General features: G+C 57.5%; 2 protein-coding genes across 2 annotated transcripts in view; both read right to left on the reverse strand.

Moving 5' to 3' along the window:
- Positions 1-1565: 1565 nt before the first annotated feature.
- Slc16a8 (solute carrier family 16 member 8) lies at positions 1566-5750 on the reverse strand. Its single transcript, XM_047549816.1, has 4 exons — positions 5537-5750; positions 4613-4756; positions 3568-4401; positions 1566-1882 (listed from the first exon to the last, which is right to left on the reverse strand). The coding sequence occupies exons 1-4, from the start codon at positions 5748-5750 to the stop codon at positions 1566-1568; spliced, it is 1509 nt and encodes a 502-aa protein (XP_047405772.1).
- A 2081-nt stretch (positions 5751-7831) lies between these two features.
- The window catches only part of Baiap2l2 (BAR/IMD domain containing adaptor protein 2 like 2), a 29863-nt gene continuing 13408 nt past the window's right edge, over positions 7832-24286 (reverse strand). The window contains exons 8-14 of the mRNA XM_047550960.1: positions 11318-11470; positions 10903-11041; positions 10542-10767; positions 9327-9440; positions 8864-9062; positions 8319-8362; positions 7832-8195 (exon numbers count right to left, since the gene is read on the reverse strand). Of these exons, the coding sequence (XP_047406916.1) occupies positions 8120-8195; positions 8319-8362; positions 8864-9062; positions 9327-9440; positions 10542-10767; positions 10903-11041; positions 11318-11470 (951 nt within the window). The 3' untranslated portion in view covers positions 7832-8119. The remainder of the gene's footprint in view (positions 8196-8318; positions 8363-8863; positions 9063-9326; positions 9441-10541; positions 10768-10902; positions 11042-11317; positions 11471-24286) is intronic.

Consider the following 24286-nt stretch of genomic DNA (forward strand, 5'->3'; position numbering starts at 1 on the left):
GACCAGGGGACAGAGTGGCATCTGAGCACCATCTGCCAGGTCCCAGGCTGACTGTCACCTGTTCCCCTGCTTCTGAACCCCTTTTGTGTCCTCCGTTGTCTTTGACCCCTGGGTGCTTCTGAATGTGAAGCAAACGTTTATTTGGCAGAGGGTGGACAGATGTGGGGTCAGGTGACCCAAGGCCCCAGGTGGAGATGGTGTCCCCTGTGCTGTGGGTCTTCATAAAGTGACAGGACAGGGTGGCCCACATGCCTGGCCAGTTCCAGGCCACACTTGTGGCCCTTTCATACTGAAGTGCCCCCTTCAGAATATAGTGGTCCTGACAACAGGATGGGGAGGGCCAGAGACGGCCGAACTCCACGTTGAGAAGCAGGGTTCTCCTTGCCCTGAGCGTGCAGGTCCTGGTGCTAACCCAGGCCATTCTTGGGTTGGGGGTCCCTGCAGAGCCAACAGGCCACCCCACCTCTGAAGGGGCAGCCAGTGTGGAAGTCAAGGGCAGTGACCATAACCCACAGCTGGGGCTCGTGGCTTCTGTGACCCTGGGCCTCAGTTCCCAGCCTGCAAAGTGTGGGCGAGCATGGAGGGTGGTGACGGCGCTGGCCTCCCTGGTGGCTGGGCATTTCCTGAGTTGGCGTTTGTGGAGGACTTGGACAGAGCTGGCCCTCGTCGGTCCTCTGGAGTGGTAGGTGCTGTGTTGCTCTGGTGGCCTGGGGACGGCAGCCGTAAAGGATAGGTCGGCTAGGCCACAGGGCTCCCAGCCCCTCCTGCGGCCCACACAGCCCACCTGCACAGCCGGGACCAGTGGGCAAGGTCTCCGTGGGCTGGCTGTGCTGGCGGGACTGGTCCCTGCACGTGGGCCAAACGCCAGAGAAGACGGCCATGACCAGGCTGTGCACAAAGTCACAAGTGTCCCCAGGAGCAGCGTGCTGACTCAGGGACAGGCGAGTTCTCCAGAGGGAGGGTGCCCTCAGGACGCTGAAGGGAGGCGTGCCCCTTGCGGAACACCTGCCCCGCCTCCGTCTCTCCTTAACCCCGTGACGCAGGCCCAGGCCGCAGCACAGCCTCCAGTGCCCACGCGCACTCACAGGCTCCTCCGACCCCTGCCTGTGAGCAGCACCCACCCTCCAGCCAAGGTGCTGCCAACAGCTGGCTACGTGCACAGGGAGAGGCAGAGGGCAGCCCATGGGCTTCAGTGCCCAGCTCAGCCACCTGGCTCCGTGCCTCTGCCTGGGAAGTGTTCCCTGGCCCTCCACCATCTTTGGCACTTGCCCGACTCCAGCCCCTCAGGGTCGGGGGAAGACCCCTCTGCACCCATCCCTCCCCCAACCTGGTGACCAGATCCCAGAGGGAAGCACAGAACTCATGTTTCAGTTGAGCTTTATGGATTTGAGTTCCGTCAGTCCGCAACGGGTGCACAATGGGGACAGATGCCGGCAGCGGGAAGGACGTTCCTGGGACATCAGCCGTCCAGACTTTTCCCCTGGAGGGACCCCCCAACCTGCCTCCCAGTGGGCCAGGCCCTGGGAGAGGGCAAGCCGTCCCTGGCCCTGGGGTCGCGCCTGGGGCTACACAGACTCGAGGGTCAGCCCCGGATCTGCCTCCGCCTTCAGTTCTGCGGACCCAGCCCCAGGGCTCAGCACCTCCAGGGCCTCGAGGCTGCTGGGCTCCTGGGTGCCAGGAGGTAGGGGCTCAGATTCCCCCTCCACCTCAGCGTCCTCAGTGTCACTGGCCCCACCCTCAGTGGTGGGGCCAGGTGGGGTGTCCCAAGAGCGGCGCAGGCAGCAGTAGGTGGCAACCGCCATGAAGACCCCTGCCAGGGCCACCTCCGAGCCAGCCAGGTAGAAGATGATCTCGTAGTTCTTGAGCGCGTCCACCAGGCGGCCTGGGGGTGGGGACGGGAGGTCAGGGCCTGGGCGGAGTCGCCCTCCAGTACAGGCAGCGCTGCTGATGTGGCAGGCTCCTTGGTGACTCACAGGGCCCTGTCTCTCCCATTCTACAGACGCAACACCCCACATGGCTGCTGCCACTTAAGACTTTAAAAAGTGTCACTCCCTCTCCCTGGACCTCAGTTTCTTTAGCAGTGTGGGACTAGGGGTGAGGCAGCTCTTTAGAGTATATGTGTCCTGGTACAAGTGTCCTGTGACCATCCCAGGTAGCATGGGGAGGACCCTGGTTTAGCCCTTTCTCCTGGGACTCCAGCTCTTGCTCTGTCCCCATAAACCCCTGGTCTTCAGGGACATGGTTCAGCCTCCTCCAGCCTCCTGTCCCTCCCTGGGGCCCACAAGGACCCGACTGAGCAGGGTTCAGCCTGTGCCCTGATGTGTGTGTGCGCGCGCGCGTGCGTGTGTACTAGGGACCTCAGGCATGCTACCTCTGAAAATTTATCTAACTGCAAATATTTCCCCCTAAACTGTGGTTCCTCTGGGGACTCCACCCTCTCTCTGGAGCATTCTTGTAGCTGACCACACCAGGAAGTTTCCTGGTGTCCCCCAAGCCAGCTGCCCCACCTAAGCCCCTCTAAGCAGCCTCCTCTGAACATCCTGGTCCCTGCCCAGCCAGCCAGTCCACCCAAACTCAGCCCTGTAGTGTCCTTCAGCTTCCCACCCCTGATGCCTTCCCTGGTCTTTGGATCCATCCCAGGGCCACACAAGAAATGGCAGATGGGCTCCTGAACCTCTGGGTGGCTGGGTTTGAGGGTGCCCACCTACTGTCTCATTGGTCAGGCAGGTTACTAGCTTGATGAGGGCACTCTGCTGGCCCTGCCCTGGAGGGGAGACGGGCAGCTCCCCCCAGCTCAGCTGCAGCCTGGTTCCCAACCCTGTCGCTGTCCCATCCCACAGCCTGACGGCAGGCCTCTCCTGCTCACCTTCCTGCTGCCTTGGCAACCCAGGAAGACCCGTCGTGACGCCTACTCCCGCCTTTCCCAGCTTAGTCCTGCCTCACTCGTGGGCCAAGGCAAACCCCGCACCTGTCCACGATGTGCACCCCCCGGTGGGCTCTGCAGGACATCCATCAGCCCTGGCTATCCTCCCCATGGCGACTGCCCGAGGCAGGCCATGAATGGAAAGCCTGCACAGTGGAAGGCACAGATGCCCCTCCTCCTCTCAGCTGCCCGCTGGGCACCCCTGAGGCCAGTTCCCAAAGGCATCATCCCTGTGCCCCTTACAGGCTGGGGAACTAAACCACAGAGACACTGTTAGCATGGGCAGATCATGGCTCTAACTCTGGGACTGCAACTTGAGCTGAGTCTCTGTGCCTCGGTTTCCCCATCTGCAAAGTGAGAATAAGCATGCACGCTTCACAGGCTCTGCGCCACTGCTTGATGTGGCTGGTGGGGCCTGAGCAGGCTCATTTCTTCCCAGCGCCCTCCCTGCTTCTCCTTCCCCACTCACAGCTGGGGGTCCCTGCTTGGAGAGGGTTTGGCCACCAGGGGGATCTACCCACCAGGTTGTTTCTGCCATTGGTCCCTTCCCCTAATCCCCGGAATTTCCATTTGGGACAGGGAGGGGACTTCCCAGGGACTAAGTGGCTCTAGGCCTTGCTACCCCCTCCTCCTGCGGGGGGCACCTGCAGAGGGTGGTCCGATGAGCACAGCCACGGCCTCCACGAGCAGCACCAGGCCCAGCGCGCTGGGGAAGCGGGGCGCACCCACAGCCGCCATAAGCACCTCGAACTGCAGCGCACCCACCATGCCATAGGACAGGCCGAAGGCGATGCAGAAGGCGACAAGGGTGCCATAGGAGCGCGCGCGCGCGCTGCTCAGATCGGTGAGCCCGTTGGCCAGCAGGGCCAGGCTGAAGAGGTAGGGGACGTGCGGTCTCAGGCGCGCCAAACCCGCCAGGGCTCCGCAGGCCGGTCGCGCCACGATGTCCACGAAGCCCACGATGGACAGCAGGAAGGCGGCCTCGGCGTCAGGCACGCCCGCGTCCTTAGCGTAGTTCACCAGCAGTATGGCAGGCACGAAGAGCCCCAGCGCCATCAGGAACTTGGTGACCACGTACACGACGAAGGCGCGATCGGTGCACACGGCCACGTCTAGCAGGCGCCGGCGGGCCCGGCCGCGAGGGGGCGCCTCGCGCAACCGCAGCCTGGCGCCGTCCGCCTCCCCGGGAGCGTCCCCCGCGCAGTCCTCCTCGCGGTCCGCACGCGGCCGGGAGCCGGGCCCCGGCGGCGGCCGCATGATGGCTCCGCACGCGCAGCAGTGCAGCAGGAGGCCGCCGAACAGCAGGAAGCCGCCGCGCCAGCCGAAGCGCTCGAGCAGCAGCTGGCCAAGCGGCGACAATGCCGACAGGAACACCGGGCTGCCCGCCGCCGCCAGCCCGTTGGCCAGAGGCCGCCGCCGCTCAAAGTACAGCCCCAGCATGATGAGCGACGGCTGGAAGTTGAGGGCCAGGCCCAGGCCTGCGGGCGAGGCGGCGCTATGCGCGGCTCCCCAGGGCGCCCGCCCGTCCCCAGCAGGAGGGAGAGACCAGACCCGACGGGAGGGCAAGCCCCGGGGACCTGAGCCAGGGTCTTGGAGGAGCATCCCTTGTGGGGAAATCAAGGACAGGCGGTCGTACAGGAAGGACCCCCCTACCCACACCCCCACCTGGCAGGAGAGTGGCACCCTCACCTGTGAGCACCCCAGCTGTCAGGTACAGCTCCAGGAGGCGCGAGGCGAAGGAAGCCAGGATCATGCCCGCCGAGGCCAGAAGCCCACCCGCCAGCATCACCGGCCGGCAGCCGAAGCGAGTCACAAGAATGCTGGACACGGGGCCTGTGGGCAGGGCAGGGTCACCAGCAGGGCCAGGTGGACCCAGGGAACATCAGTCAGGCTGTGAACCTCCCAGCCCTGGAATTGGCCTGGAAGGGATAAGGTCACACACACGTTCAGAGACCCAGAGAGGGCAGTGTTTGTCCAGGATCACACAGCTTGGCTGGGACAGACCAAGGAGGGCAGTGGGGAAGGAATCTGTCCTGACCCGGGGCTCCCCATCCCTCATCCCTCTTGAGAACCCAGAACCCAAGGTAGAAAGCTGGGGGGGGGGGGCAGGCAGCTTCTGCTCCCATTTTATCTTCAAGACACCAAGTCCCCACCTGGCACAGCCTGGGCTGCCTTCCTCCCCGGGCTCCCTCCTCCTCCCCCTACCAGGTGGTCAGGCCACAGGGACAGGAGTGGTTCCTTAGATCTCAGATTCCACGCGCAAAACAGGAGGGTGGGGCGGGGCGGCCTGACCTAGCGGGCTCACCAGCCTGCGGGAGGCCAGGCTTCCTTCTGTGCCAGCCCCACGCCGGAAAGAAAAAAGGAAAATGGCGGGTACAGACTGGCTGGCAGGAATGGATCCCCTGCCGGTCCTGCCGCTGACCAGGCTGGCCAGGTCAGCCAGGCTCCACCTCTGCTTGCTGCCTCTTTCCTATCCCCTTCCCTCCCTCTGGTGCCAGGGTTTCCGCAGGAAGAAGGGGTTAGGGATGTTCAGGGGTCTGGTGTCTCCTGGTCCCCGGTCCAGCCCCCCAGTGCTGGGGCCCTTGGAGTGGAGGGCCTGGGAGGGGCGCTGACCGGTTCCGTAGAGCATGGCCAGCATGATGGAGGACACCCAGGCTGTGTCGCTGTAGCCGGCGCCAAAGTCCCGCATGAGCGCGCGGAAGAAGACGCTTACGGCCTTGGGGAAGCCGTAGGCAAAGCCCGTGACCACGAAGCAGGCGCCCAGCACCACCCAGCCCCAGCCGCCGTCAGGAGGGCCCACACCTGGCCGGGGGCCACCAGAGCCCATCACCACCACCGCTGCTGGGAAAAGGGGGACAAGAGGGAGCAACTGAGTCTGCAGCCCAGAGCAGGGGGCTGGAGACCCACAGAGGAAACAGAGGTGCAGGGCTGCCCCAGAGAGTCCTGCAGGCCAGAGAGACCCAGGAGGAAGCGCCCGCCCTCCCGCAGGGGGCTGGGAAGGGTGAGGTACTGGTCACCTGAGGCTTGACTGCAGCAAGGCTCCCCTGGAGGGCACCTCTCCCTCAGGACCTAGGGGTGGCAGAAGGGCGTGATGGCAGGTGCCCAGGGCAGTGCTCGGGACTGCCCGTGCCCCCAGTGAGTACGTGTGACGGTCTCTGGACAAAAGGAACCCTTGGTAGGTCAGATTCCAGCTGTAGAGAGGGCCTCTCGACCTCTGTGGCCTTGTAGTATGCTCTTGATTGTCCTCCATGGTCAGGAATGACTGTTGTCATCAGCGCGTGACAAGGAAAACCCTGTAACTCAGACCTCAGCTTTTCTCAGAAGCAGGGATGCTGAGGTTCGACTCAGTGCCTCTGTTCTGTGACTCGGCAGGCCCCTTGCCCTCACTGAGCCTCGGTTTCCCCAGCTGTAAGATGGTGATCACTCCCAGGCCAGCTGGAAACCTCGGGGTGGGGGAGGGGCTCTGGCTCCCTCTGGACAATGAGGACTTTGAGGACTTTTTTTTTGGTGCCAGGTATTGAACCCAGGGGTGCTTAACCACTGAGCCACATCCTCAGCCCTTTTAAAATTTTTTATTTAGAGACAGGGTCTCACTGAATTGCTTAGGACCTCACTAAGTTGCTGAGGCTGGCTTTGTTCTTGCAATCCTCCTGCCTCAGCCTCCAGAGCCACTGGGATTGCAGGCGTGAGCCACCGCACCTGGCCCAGTGGGGACCTTTGAGGGGGCACTGACGAGAGATCTGCCCTCCAACCGCAGTAGCCCAACCCTCCATCCACAGAGGACACTCCAAAGTCTCTGAGCCCTGAAGCTCCTGCCGGGGTCCTCTCCACAGCCCCATGTGCCCAGTTACAGATGAAGGTGGACAGGCCAGAGGGCAGCAGAAGCCCAGGGCTGCCAGGACAGCCTCCTTCCTCCTTGGCTCTCAGTGCCTGTGCCCTCCCTTCTGGAACTGCAAGGCCAGGCCCCCTCCCCAGGGGCCTCTGTGACTCTGCCCTCCACCAGCCCCAGGATCTGGCTTTACCTGTCCCCTCTCACCATGACTGCGACTTGGGGACCAGAGAATTCTGACAGGCCTCCCCACACTCACCGAGCCGGCGTTTGGGGGCCTGCCTCACATCTCCCAAGGCCTGCAGGGAGGCCCCGCACCAGCTCCTGAGAAGCTTCTGGATGGGTCTCGCAGACTCCCTGCTGTCCAGTGCTTCTGGTGCTGTGGCCCAAAGCTCTCCTGAGGACTCCCTCCCCCAGGCCTGGGGCTTAGAGCGTCCCCCACCCCTGCCCCCCGCCCCAGCCCGCTAAGAGGCTTTTGCCCAGGAAGGGGACGGAGCCGTGAGTGACCATGACCACAGGGCCAGATGGGTCTCCTAGTCCAAAGTGGAGTGACCTGTCCTGGTCCAAAGGTGGACAAGGACACCCCTTCCACCTTTGGGGCCTCAGGCGGAAGACACACGGAGCCTGCTCAGGGGACCTTGGCCTGGCACAGCCCTGTCCTGGAGAGACCCCAGCAGCCCCGGCCCCTTGGCTGCCCCACAGCCCCAGGCCGCATTCCAGGAGGGCTCCTGGCTTCCCCTGGATAAGGCTAATCCCGCCTGAGAGCCTGGGAATGTCGGGGGAGGGCAGAACAAAGGCTGCTGTGTCCAGGCTGCCCCAGGGTGGGGCCTGGTGGTCCCGCGACGCGGGCCACTACACGCACCCACTCGAGAGCGTCCACTCCTTCCTGGGTCTCTGGAGTGGACCTGGGGGAGGCTCTGAGGGCTACCCCTGCTCAACGTGAGGCACGTGAGGGGCGGGGTGCGGAACAGCCGGGAACTCTGTTCTCCCCGGGGTCTCCATCCCCACCCCTGGCCTGACCCCCAAATCAGACACCAGCACCCGGGGGCCACGCACTGCCTTTATTTCTCGTCCTTCACAACAGCGAACTGGGCCCGGGGCGGGGACGACAGGGGGCTCCTCCCCGCCGGCAGAGGCGGGGCAGCGGGTCCAGGGGTCGCGCCGAGAGTCCCGGCCCCTCGGAGGAGGAAATCGCTCCGTCCAGTGCCGCCTGCTCTGCTCTGCAGGCCCAGGTCGAGGGCCGGTGGGGAAGGACACCACCCTGGGCGTCAGGGCTCCAGGTCTTGGATCCACGGCTGCTGCTGCCGCCGGCACCCGACGGCTCCCGGCAGGGGTGCGGCCGACCTCCACCCGAGGAGGAAGGCACCTCAGCGGATGAGGGGTGCCGAGCGGTCATTGGTGACCGTGGGACGCAGCTTCACGGTGGCAAAGGGGTTTGTGCCCCTGTGTGGAGGGAGAGGCTGACACGAGGGGTCCGGGGAGGGCGTCCAGCTCCTGCCCCCCGCCCACGTGCGCCACCCTCTCACCCCTCCCCCACTTGCCCCCTGGCCCTGTGCGGGGACTCACCGCGGGAAGAGCTCGGGGGGCTGCTGCTCCCAGGACATCAGCTTCTGCGGAGGGGGCGGGAGGGGCGTCAGGAGGGGCGCGGGTGGGTGAGGGAGGGGGCGGGAGGGGCGGGGCAAGCCAGCCCTGCCTCCCCGCCCCCAGCCAGCAGGGCGGAGGCCCCGGCCGGGCGACCAAGCTCTGGGAAGGGAGACCCTGCACAGGGAAGGCTCTGGGCTCGCAGCGCGCCATCTCCTGGGACTAACTGTCCCTCCCCATGGGGGGTGCCCTCTGCCCGCCCAGTGGCCCCAGTCACGCTCTGACCCAGGACCCTGACCTTTCTGCCCTGGGCAGGGGTGAGACACGTTGTCAGTGTCCCCGCCAGGACACCAGGCTGCAGCGCTGAGACACCTGTCCCCGCCCGCCCCCAGACTCAGGACATCACTCCTGCCCAGCGCCAGGGGCAGCCTGAGGCCGACGGGAGGGCCCCTGCCAGGCAGCCATGGCAGTGCGAGAAGGTTGCCCTGGTCCTGCTTCCGTGCCCGGGGCTGAGGCAGCTGGGGGCTCACCTTGACGTCATTGGCTCCCCCCGTACTGCTTCGGCGGCTGCCAGGCAAGGGTGTGGGTGCAGGGCTGGGGGCGCGGCTTGGGACCCTGCTCGGGGTGCGGGAGCGGGACTGGCCATCCCAGTACTCGGAGGACGCTGTGGAGCCGCCTGGCCGGTCCAGGAGGTCATCGAGGCTGTGGCTGCCTCGGAGCGGGTAGGACCTGAGTCCCCAGAAGGGAGGGAGAGGTGGGGTTCAGGGGCCGTCCCTGGGGGCCCCACCCCTTCTGCGCCCCACCATCTGCCGGCCTCTTCTCTGCACCTGGGCGAAAGGAATCCGCTGGAGAGCACCCAGGGGAGGCGGAGGGATGGACACGGTGGCCTTCAGGGTAGAGAGGGGCCCAGGTGTGGCTCTCCAGGGGCTGAGGCTGGGAAAACTCACGGCTGCGTGCCCTGTGGCGGGGACACCGGCCACCCCTGGAAGGTACCTGGCAGGCAGCTCGTTCACGGGGTTCACGGAGGTCATGGGGCTCAAAGGGTTCCTGGGGCTCACGGGCGCTTCCTCTAAGGGCTTCACATAGGCCTCGGGGAACCAGCCGCTCCTGCGGGGCAGAGGCAGAGGTGCCCTGAGCGGTGCAGGGGGAGCGGTCAGGCGCGGGCGAGCCGACTCCCCGGGAATCCCCGCACTCGGGCCCAGAGTGGGCACCAGCGGCCCTTCCGGCCTCCAAAGGGGCGCCCCCAGGGGCTGGGGTCCAGCAGGAGAGCAGTCTGTCCAGGGGCTGTGGTGGCCTGGCTTCCTTCCTCCCTAAGCTGCGATGGGGCCGGGCGGGGAGCTAAGGGGGATGAGGGAAGGGTGGGGGACCAGGGCGACCGGGAGCTTAGAGGAAGGGGCACCCGCGCACGGGGTGCCCGACTCCACACCAGGGCTCCTTCCACCAGCCCCTGGTCCCCAGAGACCTCTGCCCCCAGCCCTGCAGAGCAGCTGGGCGCCTGGGAAGGGCCCCTGATGGAGGCCCCTGGACCTTCCCAGACTTCAGAACACCTGCAAAATGTCCCCAGAGAACTGCCCACCCCAGCGCCCGCCCAGGGCCCCGCCGAAGCCAGGGTCTCCTTGCTGCCCGGTTTCAAGGGGCCAGGCCTACCGATGACACCTGGTCATCACTTCCCCACCTGGGAGCCCAGGACAGCAGGGATGTTCCCAGGAGGATAGGTGGCCCTGGCTAGAGGTTGGTAGGGTGGCAGAAGGCTGCTCTCCTGGCTCAAGGGTCATCACACACCCGGCGGCCACCGCAGGCCAGGCTAGGGAGCACCCACCAGAGCACCCACTGCCACCCACTCCCCTCTGGTCACCCAGCAGTCCCTGCAGGTACAACCCCAGCCACCCAATTGCCCCCACCCACCTGGCCACCCCCACCCCCACCCACCCTCATCCATCTGTCCCCAACAATGGGCCGGTGCACACCGCTGGCCGCCTGGGCATCTGTCCACTCTCTCGTGCCCTTGGCTCCTCCTACTGCGGCATGGGTGGTAGTGGGCACCGCTGGCTGTCGGGCCACAAAGTCCCAGGGGCACTGCCTGCTCTGGCAGGCCGCACCTTCCCCTTTCCAACCGCCGGAGTCCGTGGTCCCTACACGCTCACTGGCCACCAGCCCGGCTCTCCTCCAAGGGCCTCCCACCCTCCCGTGCCCCACACTCCCACTCACGCGGACGCGCCCTCCAGCTTGCCGTAGAGCCAGCCGTTCTGGGCCTCGGGCACTAGCACCTCCACTACGTCTCCGGCCGAGAAGCGCAGCAGCGTGTGGTTGGCGCCCTCGGAATGGGAGACCAGGGCGCGGACTCTTCTGGCGCCCCCGCCGCCAACGCCACCGCCTGGGCGCTCGCCGAAGGAGTTAGAGCGCGAGCGCTGGGAGCTGCTGGTGTACAGCGAGGCTGCAGGGCGGAGAGCGTAGCTGAGCATGGGCGGGAAGTTCTCCCTGGAGTCTGTCCTCCATCCCTCCTGCTGCAGCCCAACCCTGGATCCTCTTCCAGGCCCGTTCCTCTGCGCTCTGGACCCGAGGTACTCACAGGCCGACGGCGTCCGGGGCAGAGACCGGCGGTCTGGCTCTAGCTGGGACGCGGACCTCGCCTCGGCGGGCTCAGGACCGTAGGAGCCGGAGCCGTGCCGGCTGCGGGGGGAGCCGAACTCTCCCAGAGGCCTGGGGGGCTGCGGGGGAGAGGGCAGGGCGTGGGGCGCGCGGGGCGGCCGCGCCCTAGTCCAGCCCCACCCCCAGTCCCAGACGTCGGCGTAGGGGTTCTGGGGCCGGCGGCCGGGCCACCACGGGGGCGCCGAGGCCGCGCCGGGGCGGAAGGGCGGCCCGACGGGCACGGCGTAGGGTGGAAGCCTGGGGGGCAGCAGGCTCCAGGCTGGGGGCCGCCGGCCCCAGGGCCCCGCGAAGACCGGCGGGGGCGCGAAGGGCGGCGGGGGCGCCCAGGGCCTCACCATGTCCAGGCGGGTGGGCGTCAGGCGGCCCGAGGGGTAGGGCGGCCCCAGCACCGGGCCCAGCAGGCCCGGGGAGTGGGCGCGCGTCGGGCTGCGGCTGGCCTCCGACTGCTCCTTCCACAGCAGCACGCGGTTCTGGAGCATCCCCCGGGCCTGGCCGGTGGGGACACAGGGGTCAGCTGCATCCCGGTGGCCCCCAGGATTCTAGAGGGGGCCCCGCAAGCTCAGGATGTCCTGGTTTTCTTGCTGGGAGGATCCAGGAGACCCTGTGGGGTGGTGGGCGCCCATCCAAAGCCCCGCCTCGTGTGTCAAAGTCCGATCAAATCCTTGAGCCGCTGCCCTTGTTCACCTCGGCTGGGGTCCTGCCTGCCGGCTTTGTGGGTAGCAGAGCGCCCAGACCTGGCCCCCAGGCGCCCCGTCTTCCTGAGTACAAGAGATGGGCTCAGGCGTGGCTCTTACCCCAAAACTGTGACTGAAGAACCCAGCCCCAGTACTGACCCTAAAACAATCTGGGCGAATTCTTTTTTTCTTAAACTTTGTGGAGTTTGCTAAATGCCTAGGTAGAGTGAAGCCGACACAGAAAGCTAAAACTAAGCAACAGCTAGTGACAGATTTCGGATGGCATCTTTTTTGTGTGTGCTCCTGGATCAAGCTGTATCTGAAATCCTTCAACCTCCAGTTAACTAACAATCCCTTTTTCATGTAAGCCAGTTTGAGCTGTTTTCTGAAAGAGGCCTTTCAAACAGTTTTCTAGTTCATCCCTGTAGCTTCCAGACATCTTGTTTCTAGACCGACTCACGCTCGCTCGGGCATCCACCTGTGCCTGAACGCTTTGAAGGACAGGGAGCATTGCTGCTGAGCACAGCCCTACCTACCAAGTCCCTTTAGATGCTAGACCTGCTGCGCGTCTGATCATGGCTTTTATTTCCTGCATTTTACGATGCTTTACACCCTGGGGATTTGCTGATCCTGGAGAGACTGCCCTTCCTGGGGAGTAAGCAGCTTGCTAGGTCCTGTCTGTCCTAGGCGAGCCAGCCAGGCCCAGGCCCAGGCCCAGGGTGCAGAGCAGGCTGTGCCTCGACGTCCGCCACTCCCCTTGGTAAAGTCGTGGTTTGCTGTGAGCACCTCCAGTCTGAGTTCAAGGCGGAGGTGTCCAGGGAAACAGCCGACATCGGCCTGGCACCAGCGTAAGGCAGAGGCTGGTAAGTGAAGGGCGCTAATAGGAATGACTGTCTGGGAGACCGTCCCGCTGAGTGAAGCCAGCCCGTCCCCAAAAGCAAAGGCCACGTGTCCCCTCTGACCCGCGGATGCTGGCTCAGCCTGCGAGAGGAGACCAGGCGTTCCCTGGGTTAGACCGGAGACGGAGAGCGGGAAGGATGGGGGAGGACAGGGACGTCGCCGTCCTGTTTTCACATGTGACTACGTGACCAGTGAGACGCCGCGTCTTGCTCAACCAGGAGAGCAGGCCGCTGTGCTCCGTGTGTGCGCAGTTCGTCAAAACGCAGCCCACGGTCACGCCTAACTAAGATCGAGTGAAAGCGAGACCAGTAAAATAAAGAGGATGCCCGCCCGCAGGCCCCCGGGCTAATCAGAAGCCCAGGGACACAGGCGGGCCAAACGCCCACCAGAGAGGCCAGGCCACGAGCCCCTGAACCACCAGACCTCCAAATGACGCGACCCCTCACTCTGATGTCAAAGGAGGAGGGCAGGGCAGCACCCTGGTCCCGTCACCTGGTCACGAGCCTTGCCCAGGAACATCCACAGTGACCAGCCTCAGAACCTGTCCTTCAGCTTCAGCAGAGTGCGGTTTCTCCTGCCTGTGACAACCCGGCAAGTCCCCCCCAAGCGGACACTGTGGCGTTGCTGACCTGGGCTTAATAAGTCCCTGAGTTCAGCCACTGATGAACGTGGCCTGACCTGTGACTGTGCCCTTACGAATGGATCCCGACCTTGCGGAAGGACGCAGGCACGTTCGGTCTGGGCTGCCCCAGCTGCTTAGCACACCCAAGCTCCAGATGGCCAGTGACCAGACCGCCAAGCCGAGCCCGCGGGATCATCGGACCTGCCGACCCCAACCTCCCTCAGACTTGCCGGCCTGCCTGGCTGCCCCCGGCCGGCTTCATCTCGTGGCTCCCGGCTCCGGGCTCCGGGCCTGCTTTATGCCCCTTGGGCGGCCGTGTTGCTCTTTGGGGGACCTCCTCTCAGTGATGTTGACCTCTCCACTGTCACTCAGCCACCTCTGTGTACTGAACCCCGGGACAATAAAAACACCAGACTCTGAAGGTCGGTCCTTTTCCTGTTCCAACATCCGGTCCCCCGAGGCCTGGCTGCCCTCCAGGCGATAGGAATAAGAAAGCTTCCCTTTCCAGAGCATCCGCCTGCCAGGCCCTATGTTCTACTGTTTTCTCCATCTGAAGAAGAGTCTGCAGGTCAGGGGAGTTCAGTGACTGGCCCACGGTCTCACATCAGTAAGCGGTGGTGAGGTCTGTACTAATCTGTCTTTGGTGAAGCCTCTTAAGACTACACTGTTTTTGTTTCTGGTGGGGATGGAGCCCAGGGCCTCCCACATGCCAGGCAAGCTCTACCACTGAGCTATCCCTAACCCTTTTTAAAATTTTTTGTTTCGAGGCAGGATCTGGCCAAGTTGCTCAGGCTGGCCTCCAACTTGCAAGCCTCTTGCCTTGGCCTCCCAAGATGCTGGGTTACAGGTGTGCACCATTGTGCCTAGTTGATGACCAAACTTTTCAATGATTTCTCCCTTCAGCCTGGTCCAGCAACATCAGGCAGCGATACCAAAGCTCTAAGTGTCCTATCAGCTGGTCTGGCTGCTCAGTGGACGCTCCTTCTGACTCCTGGCAGAGATTAATTAGTAAAGTGGCCCAAAGACAAAGCCCAGCTGGCCTCACTGCCCTTGTCCCAGAGGCAGGAAGCAAAGCAAGGACACGAATCCTGCATGTCAGGAGTCTCTGTCTGCATTCAGGGAAAACACCGGCAGGCCCAGGGCGTTCTGGGAGTGACCACCACAACCCCCAGCGCTCAGCTGGGCCCTGTCCAGGCGGGTCACCTGGACTGGAAGGAACTCTGCATGGAGTCGGTCCTTCCCAACACAGGCGAGACCAGGGGAGAAGTTCCAAGTACTCAGGAGTAGAAAAGCCCCGCTGAGCAGGGCAAACTCCAAGCCCTGGAAGAAAGGACAGGGACATTCGGCCAAAGCCAACTTTTTCATACAGCAAAACCTACGATCAGAACATCAGATAATAGAGGGCAAACTGGCAAAACCCGCAGCAACCCATCACCACACGCAGCTCGGATGAAAGCTCCTAAGTGGGTAAGAGAAGTGGAAGATAAGACCGGAGGCGACCCGTTGAAGAAGACCAAGTGGCTCTCCCGCGGGAGCCGTGTCCAGTCCCCCGCGATGCAGTGTGATGGAGCCCCCTCGGCCAAGAGCAAACAGTTTGCACAAGCCATGGTCAAGGGCGCTGGTGGAGCGCACGCTGGAACAACCCAAGGAGACCACATCCTCGGGCGCAGCGGCCCGCCTCCGGGACCGCGTCCGACAGACCTGCGCAGCCGCGCTAAGCCCAGAGGAGCTGCCTGCGTCCGCGTCTGGACTGCGCAGGGCTGATTACTAGAGGTGAAGGAGAAGGAGGCCTCCCTGCCCCAGGACATATGTGTGGGAGCCCCACGGCCAGCGGCAGCGGGCCTGGCCGAGCTCGGGGACGGAGACCTGACGGATGGTCCCAGGTCGCCTAGGAGCAGTGGCCTGTGTGGGGGACTCACCATCTGGTGATTTGCTCTGCCTGAGCAAGTGGCTTCCCGGGCTCCGCCCTTCCTGCTCCTCACAGGAGCAGCCCCTCCCAGTCTGGGCCCCCTTCACCTGTGACTGTAAGATAGAGGACAGCTGGGCTACTCCATGTGTCAGAGGCCGAGCTGGCACGGCCATCGGTCACCCTCCCATCTGAAAAGAGTGCTGGCTCTTGTGTGTTTATGGGACGGATAAGCTGACCGGTAACTGATTGACGGATTGCCCAACGCTGTCCTCAGGCAGTGAACCCTTCCCTCGTGCACCAGGACGTGGCTGAAGCCCCCACACGTAGGGTTCTTTAAATCGTGTCCTAACTGCATTCTGCTTATAAATATACGACCAAGAAAACACGATCGGCTGTCTCGGGGTCGGACCTTGGTGTCTGAAAGCGTGTGTGGCGGCATCCCTGTGAGTGGGGAGGCCTGCTGCCCAGGGCCCACCCACCCTCGTCAGCTCTCTTCTTTTTCTTCTGCTTTTTTTATACCAGGGATTGAACCCAGGAGCCCTTAACCACGGAGCCACACTCCCAGCCCTATTTTAGTATTTTAGTTAGAGACAGGGTCTCACTGAGTGGCTTAGGGCCTGCCTAAGTTGCTGAGGCTGCCTTTGAACTCACGATCCTCCTGCCTCAGCCTCTGGAGACGCTGGGATACAGCTGTGTGCCACCTGTCTGGCCTCAGCTCTTTTCTTAATGCTGGAAGTTAACTGTTCAGAGCAGGAAAAAAGGGAGTCTCCTTCAGAGCAGATATCTGAGTGTCCAAGAGGCACAAGAAAGAGGTGCGCAGAGGGGAGGGAGGACACGGAGACACGACGGACACATCAGGCAGGGGGACCCGAGATCAGAAAAGCAGCCTGGACCGAGCTGGCGCACGGGGCCTGAGAAAGTGCTCTGGGCTCCTCAGCGGGCGGCGGCGCTGAGGTGGAGCCGCATGAGGTGGCCACGCTGCAGCAGCTGCTGCGAGCCTGCAGGTCAGAGTAGACACTGCCACCCTGCCCCAGCGAGCTCCTGCGGCGCAGCCTGGGTGTACCCAGCAGAACGGGAGGGAAACAGGCACTGAGAAGAGTGTACCTGGAGCAACAAAGGGAGCCCGACCCGCTTCTCCTTTGCGTCTGGCAGCAGGTGTGAACACCTCAGGGACCAAACCCAGGAAGGCTGTGTTCCTGGCAGCAGAGGAGGTGCAGGACTGGCTCCCCTGGCCCACGAGTAGAACCCTAGGGAGACTCCCAACTGCCAGGCCCTGGGGGTGCTGATCTAATCTCTCCAGAGTGGATGCCACCAGCAAAGCCCCCGAGGCCTGATTAGACCCCAGCCCACCCCCCAACTCCACGCACGGAACTGCAGCTGCTCCACCTGCCAGTGGGCTCGGTGGGGACAAAACTCCAGCTGACGGTACCTCCCATCCCAGCTGCCTCACGCTGCCACCTGCTTCAGCCTTCAGCCATTCCAGAAACCCCCGGCCTGGCTCGCTCTCTGCGTGGCTCAAGAAGCAACAGAGAGAACGCGGGTCAGGCATAAACGGGGACCATCTGTTCAGTCAACTGTTTTGACCACCTCGATGGAGAGAATGGCTTCATTTTAAGAATCTTTTTCCTGTGCGTGTGTGTGTGTGTGTTTTCATGTGTTTGCTGAACTGATTGGTTTATGGACATATATTTGTTTCTTTTTTGCTCGTTTTTAGCTTTTTTTTTTTTTTGGTACCAGGATTGAACTCAGAGGTGCTTTACCACTGTCAGCCCTTTTCATTTTTTATTTTGAGACAGAGTCTCTCTAAGTTGCTTAGGATCTTGCTTGCTAGGTTGCTGAGGCTCGTTTTGAACTCTCGATCCTCCTGCCTCAGCCTCTGGAGTCGCCGGGATGACAGGCGTGTGCCACTGTACCCCAGAGTTAGCATTTTTTTTTTTTTTTTTACTATGGTTATTTTTCCTTGTCTTGAGGGTTAGGGTGTATTTTTTAATAGTTTCTTTTTTTAAACTATATTTTATTTATTTTTATGTGGTGCTGAGATCGAACCCAGTGCCTCACGTGTGCTAGGCAAGTGCTCTACCACTGAGCCACAGCCCCAGTCCAAGAGTTAGGGTTTTGGGTTTGTATATTTTGGGTTGGTTTCCTATTGTTTTCATTTGTCTGTTCCTCTTTCTCTTTTCTTCTCCTGCTAACAGCAAAATTCTCTTGTTCTCTCTCTCCCTTTACTTGACTTTCCCTATTTTTCTCCTCCTTTTTTATAACCATCACCTGCTCATCACTCCTGAATTCTCTGTTCACTTTTGTGACATTTAAATTCTTTTCTGCCTTTCAGTCACATTTTTCCTCCTAATTTACTGCATTCTTGCCTCTCTTAGCACCGATTGGTTTACATAACTTCTGCTCCCACCATTCGTACTGCTGCAGTCACAACTGCTGTGGGTGACGTGGTTGACACTGCCATTTGCTTTAATGCCAGATATAGTTTCTGGTTACTTATTGTTTTTGCTATTGGCATTTGTTGACCCCACCATTTCAGGTTTTTGTGATAATTATTAACATTGTAGATGTCATAGTAGGAACCAGGTATTTATTTTAATGAGCATATTGTTTGCATTATTATTGCTCTTGTTTGTTTCCCCTATTCTGTGGGGTTCTGGGAACCTACAGGGACACTACAAGTTCACCGGGTAGAGATGTAGCTGCTGAACTAAATGCAACCAAAAGATTGCCCACCTTGCTCCACACACAAATCAGTGACACCCAGTCTTCAGCTATACTTTAATACAAAGACTAGAAGGACAAAAACCCAAACTAATGACCAGACTCTGAGTAGAAACAGCTAGGAGTAGGCTCTCAGGTCCTGTTTACAGATATCTACTGCTACAGCAAAAACAGAGAGAATTAACATAAAGACTGTAGAGTCCACTCCTGTGAATGAGTCTCAATCTGAATCACTCTAGGACATTTTTGGCAAGTGAAGATTGTGCCATGAAAAGACCCACACCTAAAAATGGAAGATGAATCCATCCCAACAGACGTATAAAACCCAACATAGGAATACAAGAAACATGAAAAAACAAGGTAGCATGATACCTCCGAAAGTTCCTATTACACCAGCAACTAGTCCTAAAGATATTGAATGGGATGAAACATGAGATAAAAAATTTAAAAGAATGATTATAAAAATGATCAATGAATTCCAAGAGAACACAGAAAAACAACTAAATGAATTAAGGAAGTCAGTATAGGATGTGAATGAGAAATTCAAGAAGGAGGTGGAGATATTGAAAAGGAATCAAACAGAAATCTTGGAAATGAAAGACACAATAAATCAACTAAAATGTTCAGTTGATGAAAACAGAATCTCAGAGCTGGAAGACAAAGGGCCAGCCTTGAACATTCAGACACTATTAAAGAAAAGAAAATAAATAGCCATGATCATAATATACAAGAGCTATAGGACAACATTAAGGGACCAAATTTAAGAATCACTGGAATTAAGGAGGGTTGTGAGATGCAGGTTAATGGAGTGGATAACATCTTCAGGGAAATAATAACAGAAACATTTCCAAACCTTGAGAATGAGGTGGACATCCAGAATCAGGAATCATTCAGAACCCCAAATAGACAAGATCAAAAAAGAAACTCTCCACAACACATTATAAATAAAATGCCTAACATACAGAACAAGAATAGAATTTTAAAAACCTCAAGAGAAAAACATCAGGTCACATTTAGAGGCAAGCCAATCAGAATTAATTAGCCAGAAGGGCTTGGAAAGATGTGTTCCAAGTCCTAAAAGAAAATACTGTCAACCAAGATTGCTATGTCCAGCAAAGTTATCCTTCAAAATTGAAAGAGAAGTAAACCTTCCAAAATAAGTAGAAACTAAAAGAATTCATGACTATTAACCTGTGCTACAGAACTTAAAAGAACTTACTTACTTCTTTAAGTAAGTTCCACACAGAAGAAATAAAAAACAAACCCCAGAGCTCACAAATGAACAAATGTCATTTGAAAAGTAGCTAGGCAAATGAAACAGACCAAACTAAACTATACAAATAAATCAAACTGGCAGGGATTAATAAACACCTCTCTATAACAGCATCAAATGTAAATGTCTCAAATCTCCAATTAAAAGCTAGCAGAATGGATTTAAAGAAAAAAGATCTAACTAATTGTTACTTCCAAGAGACACACCTCACAGGCAAAGACAGCTACAAACTGAAACTAAAAGGATGGAAATCGATATACCATGCAAATGGAACCTGAAAACTAGCAGGAGTAGCTACTCTCCTGACAAAACAGACTTCACGCCAAAATTAACCAGAAGAGACAAAGAAGTTCACTTCATATGGTAAGTAGAACAATACAACAAAAATATATAAAAAATAATGAATATTTATGCCCCAAATGTGGGTGCAACTAATTCCATAAAAGTGACACTACTCAAATTAAAGATTCAGATAGACCCCACTACAATAATACTGGGCAATTTCAAAACACCTCTTTCACTATTAGATAGGTCATTCAGATATAAACTCAGTAAAGACTCTTTGGACCTGAAAAATATTATAAATCAAATGAACTTAACAGACATCTACAGAATATTTCATCCAATAACAGCAGAATATACTTTCTCCTCAGAAGTTCATGGAACATTCTCCAAAATAGACCCTATTTTAGGCCACAAAGCAACTCTTAGCATATATAAGAAGTTGATTTAATTCCTTGCATCTTATCAGATCATAATGGAATGAAATTAAAAATCAACACCATGGTGCTGAGGTTGTGGCTCGGGGTACAGCACTTGCCTAGCATGTGTGAGGCACTAGGTTTGATTCTCAGCATCACGTATACATAAATAAAATAAAGATCTGTTGACAACTAAAAAATTTTTTTAAAAAACACCCCAAAAATCCTACAGAAACTATGTAAACACACGGAAATTGAACAATACATTTTTTGAAAAGAAAGCAGGGGAGAAATTTAAAAATTCTTAGACTCAAATGGGAATAGTGATACAACACACCAGAATCTCTGGGACACTGTGAAGTCAGTTTTCAGAGACAAGTTTATAGCTATGAGCATCTACATAAGAAAATGAGAAAGATCCCAAATGAACAACCTAATGATGCACATTGAGGCCCTTGAAAAAGAACAAGTCAATTCCAAAACCAGCTGGAGGAAGGACATAATTAAAATCAGAGCCAAAATCAGTGCACTTGAGTATGAAAAAAAAAAATGCAAAGACTCAATGAAGTAAAGACTTGTTTCTTTAAAAATACGAACAAAATGATAAGCCCTTAGCCAAACTAGCCAAAAGAAAAGCAGAGAGACCCAAATTAATAAAATTACAGATAAGAAAGGAGAAATCACCACAGATATCACAGAAATTCAGTAGATCATTAGGAATAATTTTGAAAATGTCTACTCTAAAAAATTGGAAAACATAGAAGAAATGGATACATTTCTAGACAAATACAACCTGCCAATATTAAATCAAGAGGACATAGAAAACCTAAATCCATTGCATAAATATAATTAAGGACAAAATCACAATAATTTGCAATGAGACAAAAGGAGTAATAAAATGATTTCCAACAAAGAAATGCCCAGGACCAGATGGAGTCTCAGCTGAATTCTCCCAGACCTTTAATAAAGAACCAATGTCACAGACATGGTGCTGCATGCCTGTAATCCCAGCAACTCATGAGTCTGAGGCAGGAGGATGCCAAGTTAGAGGTCAGTCTCAGCAACTTAGCAAGGTCCTAAGCAACTTAGTGAGACCCTGTCTCAAAATTAAAAAATAAAAAAGGATTGGGGAAGTTGTTCAGTGGTTAAGCACCAGGGTTCAATCCCTCGTACCAAAAGAACCAAACCAAAACAAAACATCAGTATTCATCAGATTATTTCATGAGACAGAGAAGGAAGGAACACTTCCAAATGCATTCTGTGAAGCCAGGTACTGGTATGATGCCCCTCATACCAAAACCAGCTAAGGACACATCAAGGAAAGAAGACTCCAGACCAATATCCCTGATGAACTTAGAAGCAAAAATACTTAAGAAAATATTGCAAATTGTGTTCAACAACATATTAAGAAGATTATACATCACAACCAACGTGATTTTATTCCAGGGATGCTAGGATGGTTGAACATATGCAGATCCATAAATGTAATCCATCACATAAATAGAATTAAGGGCGAAAATCACTTGGTATTCTCAACAGATGCAGAGAAGGCCTTTGATAAAATTCAGCACCCATTTATGATAAAAACAATGAAGAAACTAAAGACGGAAGGACACCTCAACATCATAAAGGTTACTTACAGCAAGCCCAAAGCCAACTTCACAGTAAATGGGGAAAAACTGAAAGCATTTCCTTTGAAATCTGGAACAAGAATGTCCACTCTCACCACTCTTATTTAATACAGTGCTAGAAATTCTAGCCAGAGCAATTAGGCAAGAGAAGGAATAAAAGGGACAAAAATAGGAAAGAAAGAAAATTAAATTATCACTGTTTGCAGATGATAAGATCCTATACTTAGAAGATAAAAAAATAAAATAAAATTCACCAAACTTTGACAAGTGGCAGGTTACAAAATCGGCAAACAAAAATCAGTAGCTTTCCTATATACAATGAATCTGCTGAAAAAGAAATCAGGAAACCAATTCCATTCACAATAGCACCTGAAACAAAAACCCTAGGAATAAATCTAACCAAGGACGTGAAAACCTCTACAATGTAAACTATAGAATATTGAAGAAAGAAATTGAAGAACCTCAGAAGATGGAAAGACCTCTCATGTTCATGGATGGGCAGAATTAATATTGTGAAAATGGCCATGCTACCAAAAGCAATATGAAGATTCACTGCAGGGCTGGGAATGTAGCTCAGTTGGTGGAGGGCTTACCTCGCATGCACAAGGCCCTGGGTTCAAACCCCAGCACCACACACACACACACACACACACACACACAAAAAAATTCAACGCAATCCCCATCAAAATACCAAAGACATCCTTCACAGAACTAGAAAAGGTCCTCCACTTAATTTGGAAGAATAAAAGGCCAAGAATAGCCAAAGGAATTTTAAACCAAATGAGCAAGGAGGCGTCGCAATCCGCAGGCTTCAAATTGTACCGACGCGTAGACCGAGGGAAAGAAAGACACGGGGACAGACCCACAGGTACAGAAAGACACGGGACAAACCCGAACGTCTACTGTCATCTCATCCTTGACAAAGGTGCCAAAAAACACACACTGGAGAAAAGACAGCCTTTTGACCAAATGGCGTTGCACAGACTGCTCATCCCCTGTAGGAGGACGAGATGAGGTCCTTGTCCCTCACCTGCATAAAAAGCAGTTCAAAAAGGACCAAGGACCTGGGACAAGGCGGGCAGCCTGGAATTAAAAAGTCTCTGCCCAGCGAAGGAAGCAGCGGGGCACGTGCAGGAGAGCCACGGAATGGGAGGACGGCTGCCGCTGCCCGCTGCCCGTTGCCCTCCCAGAGGGGACTGTCTAGCACGTGAACAAGGAGCACCAGCAAACAACCCGATCACGAAGTGGGCAAGTGGGTCAGCTGATACTTCTCAAAGGAAGCAGCACGGCGGCCACAACCGTGAAAGGACGTGGAACGTCATCAGCGACGAGGGAGAGGTCAGTGGACCCTGCTCGGGCGGAATGGCCGCAGTGAGCGCGGGCGCGTGGGCGGCGGCGAAGTCGCAGCGAGTTCCTGGGTCGTGGATGTGGGGGCCTCTGTGGACGTCGGCCTGCAGCCGCCCGTGAGCCATCACGCCACGCCACGCCTCCGCGTCACCCTGAGGAACCGCAGGGACCCTGCACGCCCGAGGCACGACCCCAGCCAGCTAGGAGCCAGCCCAGGGCCCGCCGGCGGGTGGACGGGTACACAAAGTGTGGCAGACGCGCTTGGAAAAGGTGAAGTGACAGCACTTGCAGGGAGATGGAGGGAGCTAGAAGCCGTCACGTTGAGTGGACACGCCACACTCAGGAGGTCAGGCGACAGCTTCCTCTCGTAAGTGGAAGCCAGAGCGGAACACGGAAAAGAAGGGCGGGCTCACGGGAATCCCAGGGAGACCGTGCAGGAAAGGGAGCAGGGCGCCGGGGCAGGGAGGGGACGTGCTGGGGAGGGACGTGGGCCGAGCGTCACTGTCGCACTGTGCGTCGTGTGCACGTGTGGACATCAACACCGAGTCCCGTCCTGGTCGGCAGCTGTGATGCTCCAACTTTAAAAATGTGGAAAAAACCCAAAGGCGTGCGTGAGCCAGGGAGAGGGAGGGGGAGGGGAGGGGAGGGGGGAGGGGAACGAATCAGCAGCCCAGCAGCCAAGCCACACCTCCTGGCGTGGCCGGGAGCGAGATCACGTGCCGGGCTCCGGGTGTGGAGAGGGGCACCCGACCTGCTGCTGGGAAAGCCCACCTGCAGCGGCTCGTGGCCGGGCACTGGGGGGGCCGGTTGAACAAGCACCCCCGCCCAGCACTTCCACTCGCCGGGAGGAACGAATACGGCTGTCCACACTAAGACGCATGAAGACGGCCACCCGCCCAGGTGCCCATCAGCCGGCGCCCCATCAATCAATGGTCCATCGGGCAGCAGGACGCTATGTGGCCATACCCAGGGAGCCGTCGCGGAGGACCCAGCGTGGCGTGGCCCCTTTTCTGTGAAATGTCTGCAAGGGGCGCACCTCCTGAGGCAGACAGGCCAGTGGTCAGTGGTCGCTGGGCAGCAGGGGAGGGTGGAGAGCGACCGTCACAGGGCGAGGAAGATTTTCTGACATTGAATTGTGGTGGTGGTCCCACGACTGCGTAGCCTGAACCCCTGACTTGGCGCTTTGCCTTACCGTGTGTGCTGTGACTTGGGTACACTTGGGGATGTCCATGTGCTGGCAGCTTGGTCCCCAGATGGCTATCCCGCCAGTTGGTGGGAGCTTAGGGGGGTTTAATGGAGGAGATGGCGTGGGCACCGCCCTCAGGGGTCACGCTGGGCTCCCTGTGAGGAGGGGCCGTGGTCCCCTGCCCTTGGCCCCAGCGGGTGCCCTTCCTTCTGCAGCTCCAGTACGTGCAGCCCAGCAAGGGGCCTTGCAAAAGCCAAATCGTGAATGGAGGGATGGGTACTGGGCTCGGTGATGCAAACAAGCCGAAACAGCCAAGAGGGTGGTGAGGGGGAAATAGAAT

This window comes from Sciurus carolinensis, chromosome 4, assembly GCF_902686445.1.
Source record: "Sciurus carolinensis chromosome 4, mSciCar1.2, whole genome shotgun sequence".
In the NCBI taxonomy this organism is placed as follows: Eukaryota; Metazoa; Chordata; class Mammalia; order Rodentia; family Sciuridae; genus Sciurus; species Sciurus carolinensis.